We start from the raw sequence: 11,646 nt of genomic DNA on the forward strand, positions 1-11,646 counted from the left end.
TACTTTTGTGCCGGTTTTTCAAAGCAACATTGGATTGGATTGGAGACAGAAAACAGCACAATAAAACAATACAAACATCCCCTTCCATTTTCAATTTCTTTTAAACAGTCAGACCCCTCATCTGACTCACAACAAATAAATAAAAACAAACAAATATACATTATTCACAAATACATTGTGGATATTTTGAACAAGATGTGCAATTGAGAATTTAAATGGAGTTCTGAAGAGGCGCTTTACATGCCTTAATTACTTGCGAGTGAAACCACATAATACTTGCCTGTATTGTCCTGCACAACATTGCTAACAGGCACAATGTACCTCTCCGTGATGATGCTCATGATGCACCTGAGCCTGTTGAAGACCCAGACCAACCTCCAGCGTTCTCTCAGAATGAGGGACTGACTGGACGTGCCCAGGTGTGGACTCAGGTGTGTGCTCTGCCCTCTTTATGGCAGACTGAAGAAGGTATTTTACCGAAACGTTTCTTTCTTTTTCCTCACCCTACACCTTTTTGGTGGCACATTTGTTTTGTACAGCACTATGGACCATTAAATATTTGAGAAGATTTTTGCATCCTTAAACCTCAGTGTGGACATTCGTTTTGTGTAGTATCAGTGTGCAAGCATTTTCTATATCTCATCTTATATGCATTTAGCTTACGCACCTTATTAAAAGACTTAGTCTTTTGGACTGTTTGACAAGAGCACAAACTAAGTTAATGTGAAATGATATGTTCTGAAATCCTGATATATGTCAGCAAAAACATGCTCCTAAGGCATCTTACCGCAGATGCTTCTCGATCATTACATTTTTTGCGAGTTTAAGAGTACCTTGATTTTAATGTGAACTATCTATTGCCTGAACATTAATGTCATGTGCAGGTTTAATCACATTTAAAAAATAATAATTTAAGTATATAACATCATAAGTAAAAATATATTACCAAATATGTAATGTTCACTGTTATGTAATTTCCAAGTATCACATTTTCTGTGATAAAGTAGCACAAACACTGCAAGTCTACCCCTGGTTGTTCACATGCAGTCTGTGTGCAAGAAGTTACAGGAACATGTTTCATGCATAATTGCTGCATCCTGGTAGTAGAGAATGCAACATGGCTAACAGAAATTTCAGGATTTTCAGAAATGTCAATACATTTCCACAACACTCACTCATCCATCTCATATTTAGCACATTAATTATGCATGGCTGTGGACAGAGGCTTTCTCATGGCTTATAGTATTTCCATTGACCAACATTACAATTTGCTTCTCAACTTGAATGGTTTATTTTTCTACACAAGATTTATGTAGTAGTTATGAACGGTCATCATTCAATTTATATTTTTAATGTTTCCCAATCATTGTCATTAAAAATTCAAAACTTTAAACAAAACCATTTTCCTATGTGGTATTCTCTAACATTTAGTAAATAGACAATTTCTTGATACTCATACAGACACAGGGATAAATGGAGTATTGTATCTGGAAATCATGAGGGAAACCAATGAGATTATTCTTCATTCTATACTAGATACATTCATAGCCTCAAAGGCTGAATCTCATCCATGATTGAGAACAGCTGAGTCTACAAAAACGGAACCTTCCCAACATATCTGACACGCAACAAGGGGCACACATGCAGCGAGAAAGAGAGCAAGGTGGGATTAATGATTAACTGTTGTGTGCGGATTCATCTGGCTGGTCAAAGCCTATATTGTGCATTTCAGCATGTCACTGTCAAGGGGAATTAAATGCCCAGCAGGCGATAGGGTCCTTTGGCAAGATTTATAGAAGTGTTTCTTCAAATTAAAATCAGCGGGAAGTAGCTTGCTTCTACAAGGAGTATACACAGGCAATGTTAAGCACTGACTCAAAACTAGTCTTACCCACAAACTGATAAACTGAGAAATCGCATTGGAAACAACATCGCTCAGGATAAGCAATGGTGACAGACTGTTGACAGAGTGTTGCTCAAAGCCAGCTCTTTGAATCACAATTTTTATCAGACATCATGAAATGTGTGGTATGGCCGAAGAGAATCATAATCCCTCATGGCTACTCTTCAAGGTTCACAGATGCACAGGAGTTGATTTTGACATAAATATCATAGTCCAGATTGTCTAACCCAATTATGCTGTTGACAGGAGCATAAAAGAGTAGTTGTAAAAACAAATACAAGAAGTCAAAGCTTTGTATTTTTTGCATGTTATATGTGTGTGTGTGTGTGTGTGTGTTTGTATATTAGTATTAGCTATTTGAGTTGGGCAGCATCATCATTTTAACACCATTAGACCATTTTGGCTATAAGCCCAATACTCACTAGCTAGCTTGCTACCAAGCCAATATCTCTCCATGCTTTGATGACAAACTAGCCATAATTTATTATGAGAGAGGAATCACCTCTACTGTCAGATTTCATGATTATAAGTATTGCCTACAGCTTGATATTGTTTTGCTAATGGAAAAAAGCTAATGCTCTAATAAATACAATTAAATAGATAGCCTGCTAGCTAGCTAGTAGTAACCTGTGTCTGTTATATGGGAAACTTTCTGCCTAACTCCAAAGCAGCCAAAAGCAAAAGAGCTGGACAGACACAAAAGTACTGTATCTACTATTACGACCCTGCCCTTTCTGGCTCTGCCTGGGTACTCATTTATTGTAATTTTTCCTAGGTGTGAGTGTCCCAATTGATTGCTTTGGTGAGCCTATGTGGACTGCCCCTCCGGAGTTTGACCATTGCTCTCCCTGTTGCCAGCACCTTTTCCATACATTTGTTCTTTTGTTTCAGTTTTGCACTACACCTACATTTACCCTGACTGCATCATAGTTTTACTTTGAGTAGTTTCATATACTGACAATTGTTTAGCTTATTTTTCTAATAATAATAATAATAATAATAATAATAGTAATAAAACTTTACATACACTGTAGCACATTACTTTTCATGTAAGCAGCTCAAGAGAGCTTAAAAGAGAAGCATGGCATCTTTCATCTTATCAGAGAGACTGTTCCAGAATCTAGGAGCCTGGACTGAAATCTAGGTCAGCTTGGTCTAAATCTAGACACAAAATTTATTTGATTTATTACTATGTATTTGATTTGTACTATATATGTATTGTTATTTGTACTTGTTTTCAGGTGAGTGTCCCTTATATTGATAGAATGGCATAGCAGTCTCCAGGGTAAATGGCAGTTGACAATTTCAAAATCAGGAGACATTTGTCAAAATTTGACGTATGCAAAAAAGGACTTAAAAAACTTTACTTTGCAGGGGATAAACTTTTCTATTGAGTAAGTAAACGATTATGGCTTCATTCTCACAAAAGATGTTTACGAACTTTCTGTTAAAATTTTATACAAACATAAAACATTTAGTTTTAGACCTTTATTTTTCTGTTTGCACTTTCTCCCTAGTATTTAAAGTTCGTCTAGTTATTTATGCACAGGTTTACTATGGTTAACCAGTTCGACTTGCATATTTAGCCTAATTTGTAGACTACATTATTGCACATTACAGCACATCTTGTGAAAATTAAGTGACTATCCAATGAACAATCCAATGAATTTTGAGACAAAGCCTGATGGCTTCATAGTTTCTTAAAACAGTTTTTTTGTATTTTCTAGAGTTTGCAGATTTGGTAAGGAGTTCCAGCTTGCTATTGCTCGGACAAAATAACAACAAAAAAAAAAGAGTTTGCTGCTTTGAATTTGTTTTGCTTTCCGGTAGGTGGAGATGACTATCTGACTATATTGCCTTGTGGAGTAATTGTGTCGAAGCTTAAAGTATTAAAGCTTAAAGTATTTTTTGACATTTGTTACAAAGATGTTTCTTTAAAAGCAAAGTAATAAATAATTGAATCTGTTTAACAGTTTAAGCTAATATGCATTATATGCTGTGACAGAGCAAGGGATGTGGTCTTGGATGGCAGATGTTACCTGACCACTTGGCTCCAGGCACCCTTGTGGACAGCCCCACCCTCGTTGTGAACACCTGAGCAGTGTTGCTAATCGGCAGGGATGGGTATAAGAGAGGGTGTGGTAGAGTTAGTGGTAAAGGACAAATTATGTGTGTGCAGACGGACTGGGAGAAGCACTTCCACCTGACCTGTCTTCTTTCTACTCGTTTCCTGCCAATGCGGTCTAACGGAGGAAAACTGCAGATTGGTTCCTTTAAGGATTTAAAACTTTATTATTTTTGACTGTTTGTGTAACCTTTGTTGTGGCCGGCAAGCAGCTTTCCTACCCCGGTGTTAGACAGAAATTTCAAAGCTGTTGAAGGGGATGGGAATCAAATGGGACTAACACTAGGAGACTACTATCGTCGCTTCAGGGCTCTTTAATATGAGGATGCCGGCCACCCATTTGGTTTGGAACAGCAAGATGCCGCTAACTGATGGTTTCAGCCAGCAGTGCACTGAACAGTGGAGTTTGTTGAGCAGGTGACGCTCAAGCAGTTTGTTCTGAGCCTGCCGACAGCCACTGCCAACTGGGTGTGCTGCCATAGACTAACTTTGCTGGATGCCACCATTGACCTGGTGAAGGATCACCTCAATGCCCTCCAACCTTGCTCACCAATACCAGCCCCCACCCCAAGGGAACACTGGGCTTCTCGTCTGGTTCTGGTGCCCAGAAGATGACCACCAGGGGGATCCTTGTTGGTAGTGCGGAAAACATCCTCTACTCCTCTCTCTACCTTACAGTTGATGCCAAAAGTTTGCATACACCTAGACCAGACATGGGCAAACTACGGCCCGCGGGCCACGTACGGCCCGTTAGGCTTTTTAATCCGGCCCGCCGAACTTGTCCAAATTATAGTAAAAACCTTCTTTTTTCCCCTTTCCCTGCAATGCCCACCTTTCCCCAATAGATGGCGCACTCGAAACACATTGACCGTTGTTGGAGTGGCGCGTATTTCTCTTTATTTCACTTTAATTTTCACTTCGTTTCACGTCACCATTAAGCCCTTCTGTAAAAATGAGCGGACCAAAGAGAAGGAAAGTGGACAGCGAATGCCGAGTGTTTAATAAGGAGTGGACAACAAAATACTTCTTCACTGAAGTCCGATCAAAGGCTGTATGTCTGATATGCCAAGAAGCTGTTGCGGTTTTCAAAGAGTACAATATCAGCCGTCACTTTGCCACGAAACATGCAAACTATGCTAGCAAGCAGTCAACACAAGAACGGGCGGCTACTGCTCAGAGGTTGGCAGCTAATTTACAGAATCAACAGAACTTTTTTCACCGACAAACTGCAATTCAAGAGTCAAGTACCAAGGCAAGTTATTTGCTGGCATTCAAATTAGCAAAGGCTAGCAAGCCTTTCTCCGAAGGCGAGTTTTTGAAAGAGTGCATGGTAGAGACAGCAGGTCTCTTGTGTCCGGAGAGCAAAGCCAAGTTTGAAAAAATTAGTTTAGCACGCAGGACAGTGACTCGTCGCGTGGAACTGATTGACGAAGATATAGTCAGCGAGTTAAACAAAAAGGCGGAGTCCTTTAAGTTATATTCACTAGCACTGGATGAAAGTAACGACATAAAAGACACTGCTCAGCTCCTAATTTTTATCCGAGGGATTAACGACAGTTTTGAGATAACGGAAGAGCTTTTGAGCATGGAATCACTGAAAGGGAAAACGCGAGGAGAGGACTTATATGAACAGGTGTCTGCTGTCATCGAGAGAATGAAGCTACCTTGGAGTAAACTTGCCAATGTCACCACGGATGGATCGCCAAATTTAACTGGAAAAAACATCGGGCTGCTGAAAAGAATCCAGGATAAAGTGAAAGAAGAAAACCCTGACCAGAATGTTATTTTACTTCACTGCATCATTCATCAGGAGTCTCTGTGTAAGTCTGTATTGCAGCTTAATCACGTCGTGGATCCAGTTGTAAAACTTGTTAACTTCATACGAGCAAAGGGACTTAATCATCGTCAGTTCATTACGTTTCTGGAAGAAACTAATGCGGATCACCAGGACCTACTTTACCACTCTCGCGTTCGCTGGTTAAGTTTGGGGAAAGTGTTTCAACGAGTCTGGGAGCTCAAAGACGAGATTCGCTCATTTTTTAATTTAATGGGGAAATCCGAAGAATTTCCCGAGCTGAGCGACACAAACTGGCTTTGTGACTTTGCGTTTGCTGTGGACATATTTTCACACATGAATGAGCTGAACGTGAAGCTACAGGGTAAAGATCAGTTTGCGCACGACATGTACACAAATGTGAGAGCCTTCAAATCCAAGCTGGTTTTATTCTCCAGGCAAATGTCAAACAAATCTTTCGCACATTTCCCCACACTAGCCGTGCAGAAAGAGGCCGCCCGAAATGCGAAGAAATACTGCAAATCGCTGGATGATCTGCACAGAGAATTTTGCCGTCGGTTCTGTGATTTTGAAAAAATTGACAAGTCACTTCAACTGGTGTCCTGTCCCCTGTCACAAGACCCCGAATTAGCACCGCAGGAGCTGCAATTAGAACTGATCGATCTTCAGTCTGACTCCGTCTCAAAGGAGAAGTTCAAGTCTCTTAAACTGAATGACTTTTACGCTTCACTTAACGAGACCGCGTTTCCAAACCTCCGGAGGACGGCGCAGAAGATGCTGGTGTTGTTTGGCTCGACTTACGTGTGTGAACAGACGTTTAGCGTCATGAAAATCAACAAAGCCCATCACAGATCCAAGTTAACTGACCAACACCTCAGATCTGTCCTGAGAATTGCCACAACAAAACTAACTCCAGACTTTGATGCACTGGCAAAAAAGGGAGACCAACAACACTGTTCCCACTGAAATGGTGAGTTTTTCTTCTGTGTTTTGAAAAAATGCATTTGGAAAGTTTGGAAGTGCGTCTTTTAATTAAGAGCAATGCGTATTTACGCACAGCACCGGTACAGTAGCTCAATTAACACGCCGCACATCGCTCTTAATTTAAATTTTCAGCTACAGGTAGGATATTTAATACAGCCCATGTCTGTGTGCTTGGCAACAATACACGTGTACTGTTTGCGCATGAAGGCGAGGTCTTCCGTAGCGAGTTTGTAGAGCGCGCGGTCAAGACAATCCATTTATGATTTTGCGGAGTTTAACACAAGTAGATATTATTGAGCTTGAGTATTTCGTTGTGTAATAATATGTTTTGAATGTTGAAAGTGATTCCATTTTTCAATAAATTTTGATTTCTTTAACTTTGCACCTTAAATTGAAACTTATTAAAAACAGACGCAATCTTGATAAATCACAGTGCGTGTGTTATTTGAATCTATTTACATTTCCTCATCCCAGTATCTGCGAAATAGTATGTAAATGTCATATCTTGCATATTCCTTGAGACAAATTTATTAATTGATAAGGGCTATTTTTCACATTTGAAAGACAGTTAATAAATTGGGTTGTAGTGTTCTTACTGTGCTATGAGGTTTGCACACACTACATTTAATGCTTTAGTATATCCGGCCCAAACACTCCCTCCAAATGCACCTGGCCCGGCCCCTCTGTCAAATTTGAAAACCCATTGTGGCCCGCGAGTCAAAAAGTTTGCCCACCCCTGACCTAGACGAAAGACATTCAAACTCAATTTTTCACAACTCCACACATTTCATGTTACCATACATTTCCTGTGTTAAGTCAATTAGTTTATCTACTTTATTTCCATAAGAGGGAATTTCAAAATAATAGCTAAGAGAAAGATTTATTTCAGCTTCTATGTACTATATCAGATTTTCAGTGGGTCAAAAGTTTACATACACTTTGTTAATATTTGGTGGCATTGCCTTTTAATTGCTTAACTTGAATCAACCACTTGGGGTCCACCAGCTTCTCACAATACTTTGCCGGAATGTTTGGCAATTCCTCCTGACAAAACTGGTGTAACTCAATCAGGTTTGTGGGCCTCCTTGCTCAGACACACTTTTTCAGTTCAATTCACCAATTTGATGATGTCTTGAGGTGTTGCTTGTGTATTCTGAGATAATCTTCCTCCTTCATGATGCCATCTATTTTCTGAAGTGCACCAGTCCCTTTTCCAGGAAAAACACTGCGACAACATGATGCTGCCACGCCCATGCTTCACAGTTGGGATGGTGTTCTTCGGAGTAAAAGCCTCACCCTTTTCTCTATACATAGCGCTGATCATTATGGCCGAGAAGTTCAGTTTTTGTTTCATCTGACCAGAGAACACTCTTCCAAAAGGCTCGGTCTTCGTCCTGGTTATCACCTGCAAAATTCATTCTGGCTTTTTTATGCTGGTCTTGGAGTAGGGGCTTCCTCCTTGAACGACAGCCTTACAGGCTATGGCGATGTAGGATTCTCTTAATGGTGGATGTAGATACTTTGGTACCTGATGCCTCCAACTCCTTCACCAGTTCCTTTGTTGTTGTCTTGGGGTTCAGTTGAACCTTTTGGACAAAAGTTAGTTCAGCCCTGGGAGTTACTTTGTGCCTCCTTGTTGAACGATGCAGCATCTGTGTGGTCCCAAGATTTTTATATTTGCATACAATTGTTTGTACAGATGCTCATGGTACCTTCATTTGTTTGGAAATTGCTGCTAAGGAGGACTTGTGGAGGTCCACAATTGTTTTTTTTGAGATCTTGGCTAATTTGCATGGATTTTCCCATGGTATCAAGGGCAAAAAGGCAGTGGCTCTAAAGGGAGACCCTTAAATACAGCCACCGGTGCCAATTAACTACCAATTAACTTCTAATTATGACATTTAGTCAATCAGAAGCTTCAAAAAAGTCATTACATCAATGTTTAAAGAGACTGTCAACTTTTGACCCATTGGAATTCTGATATAGTGAATTAAAGCTGAAATAAATCTGTCTCTAATCAATTGTTTTAAAATGACCTCTGATGTGAACAAAGTAGATACCCTAATTGACTTGCCAAAAGAAATATATGGTAACATGAAATGTGTGGAGTTGTGAAATACTGAGTTTGAATGTCTTTAGCCTAGGTGTATGTAAACATTTGGCCTCAACTGTATCTCCCCATAACCCCTTTTGTGTTACCCACAGTCCCTGATCCCAGCGGTCGCACCACCAAACACCCAGAGGCCTCAGATATCTGGGCAGGAATTCTGTTGTTGCGGGTGGCCCAGCCACGTCTACAGGAACTGTCCCTTCATGGAAGTGGGACAAGTGGTGTAGGTTGATATTTTGGAGGGGATGCACTGGATAATGATGAGGATCCAAGTGGGTACATGCCAGGCTTCGCTGGTTTCAACAAACCATGTATCATTCAAGCTCTGGTGGAGGCATTGGTGGAAGCAGCAATGTGTGCATGTGGATACTGCACACAAATAGAGGGAAGATGATACTCATGCAAAGCCAGTGCCACAGCAAATCAAATGGATAGATTAGTGAAAAAATCTAATATCATTACAACACCGCAGGTGCAGGAAAATCCCCCGACAGACACACCGAAGCTGAGACCACAGGCGAGAACGAGAAGGGTACACATGACTTTCTGGTCCACAAGGTGGGCGGCACTTGAATGGGCATTAAAACAAACAGTTACATTCACCACAAGGTTCTTTACCACCATAGAGATCCAGAAATGACTTTGCCCGAAACTGGGTGGGCAGAATATCCAACCCTTGCGCTATAAAGTTCACAACTGCTTTTAAACAATCCCTTTTTGAACAATCATGGCACAGTGAATAACTAGGAAAACAGTGGCTGATACAACTGGGGCGGGGCACGCCAGATACACACGCACCTTGGAAAAGAAAAAGATACATTAGAAACAAGCAGGGAATATAATTGTATGTGGACTTAATAGTTGGGTGCCAGGCACGATCTCATAATTCACAATGCTGTCTCTTACACATCGGCTCACATTAGTTCACTTGCGGGACTCAAACATCTGCAAACAAAATAAAGCAATAAATGACAGTAATAAACAAATTGGGCATTACAATAAATGTTCTACATATTTCACAATGCTGTCTGTTACGCAATGGCTTCCATTAGTTCACTTGTGGGATTCAAACCTCTACAAATAAAACAAAGCCATTAGTTAGCAGTGCTGTGAGGACTGATGATAGTTGGAAGTTAGAAATTAAATGTTCTAAATACTTTGCAATGCCATCTTTTATGCACTGGCTTGCATTAGTTCACTTGTGGAATTCAAACATCAGAAACAAATGTCTGAAAATAAATAAAACAATAAATAGTAAAACAAGGCTTAACACAGTACTATGGGAATTACTAAATTAAAAATAATAAATGAAATGAATCGCCAAAATTACCGTCAACAATCTGGAATATTGCCAAACTCAGTTGGTGGTTGTCAAAAGTCAGGCAAATAGACAGGCAATGCCGTAACCTTACAACAATGTGCAATGGGATAACTTTGAGTGGATTGCACCAATCCCAGTTTAACAGCTAACTCTGCTGCTTAAGGGCCAGATAGAATTATATTATAACTCATTGTGATACAGCACTTTGATGCCCACTTAGAATTGTGAAAGCATACCTCCAAACAGAAGAATAACTTCAGAAAGTCCCCGGGCCCCAGCAGCAGCAGCAACAGCAGTGTTTGGACTCTTGAACCGAAAGACAATGGATTTAAGAAACATGCTCCCAGTTGCTCATTCACCCATTTGCACCTGTAGAAGATCTTACTAATTAGGGTCATTGAGAATGAAATCAGTAGGCATGTACGTGAATTGGTTGCAAGTTATGGTGATAATGTATACAAACTGAACTTAGTGTGAGAACTAGTTAGGGTCACTACATAATGATAAAACTCAGTTGAACCAAACACGTTGTCGCATAGGTGCAATGGGAATTTTCAATGTAATGTATGTTGTTTAATGGTAAATGTGACATTATTGTCACATTTTACAGGCCTGCCTATATGCTGCATGACCTTATTTGGAAAGCAATTTGGATGCTGACAATGGAAGTAACACTAAGGCCATGTCCAAAACAGCGTAACCCCTTAAAACCCACTTAATACCCAGGGCTTTTTGTAAAAATTCCCCCATCTTTTAAATAACTCCCATTATCTCCTAAACTATATACAGTACAGTACAGAAATGGTTCAAAGCTTGAAATAAAGAGCACGTTTGTACCAAAATGACCAAAAGAGTGAGACTCTGGGGATTTGAACATATAGGACATATTTATTCTGAAAAACAACAAAAAAATCAAAAAATAATTTTGTATTTTCTTTATTCCGTAGTTACTGCATGTGCTTCTGATACTGGACGAAACCATTTTTTCTTTTTCCAATAGTACCCTAAGATGTATACAATACCGGGATAAAAGTCTGTAGTCGATTGAACGAAGCAGTAAAATTTGACATGTTTTTTCCCAAAGGTGCACCCAAGTGTCCCCAAAACCTCTCCAAATTTGAATATTATTAGCATTTTTTTTCCCAGTCATATTCCACTTCCAGAAGCTAATTCTTTTGAGGGTGGTGCCCCCTGGAACCTCGCTAAACAAATATTTTTTATTTACCCATTCTCTTTTTGACCAAGCCCTGTATTTCAATCAAACTGTGTTCTTTTTGAGAGCTTCTATGTACAAACGTGTTCATAATTAGTGATTACTTATCACACAAACTATATTCACTTAGAAACAATCAAGCCATTTGTTTTTTTTTCCTCCAGCTGGTGTAGCTCATAGCGTCAAAGAGGTACA

General features: G+C 39.8%; 1 protein-coding gene across 1 annotated transcript; it reads left to right on the forward strand.

Annotated features, from left to right (window-relative positions):
* Nucleotides 1-4,746: 4,746 nt before the first annotated feature.
* LOC118226189 (general transcription factor II-I repeat domain-containing protein 2-like) lies at nucleotides 4,747-9,490 on the forward strand. Its single transcript, XM_035415634.1, has 3 exons — nucleotides 4,747-6,628; nucleotides 9,013-9,126; nucleotides 9,390-9,490. The coding sequence occupies exons 1-3, from the start codon at nucleotides 4,981-4,983 to the stop codon at nucleotides 9,488-9,490; spliced, it is 1,863 nt and encodes a 620-aa protein (XP_035271525.1). The 5' UTR covers nucleotides 4,747-4,980.
* The last annotated feature ends 2,156 nt before the right edge of the window (nucleotides 9,491-11,646 follow it).

The sequence above is a fragment of the Anguilla anguilla genome, chromosome 1 (assembly GCF_013347855.1).
Source record: "Anguilla anguilla isolate fAngAng1 chromosome 1, fAngAng1.pri, whole genome shotgun sequence".
NCBI lineage: Eukaryota > Metazoa > Chordata > Actinopteri > Anguilliformes > Anguillidae > Anguilla > Anguilla anguilla.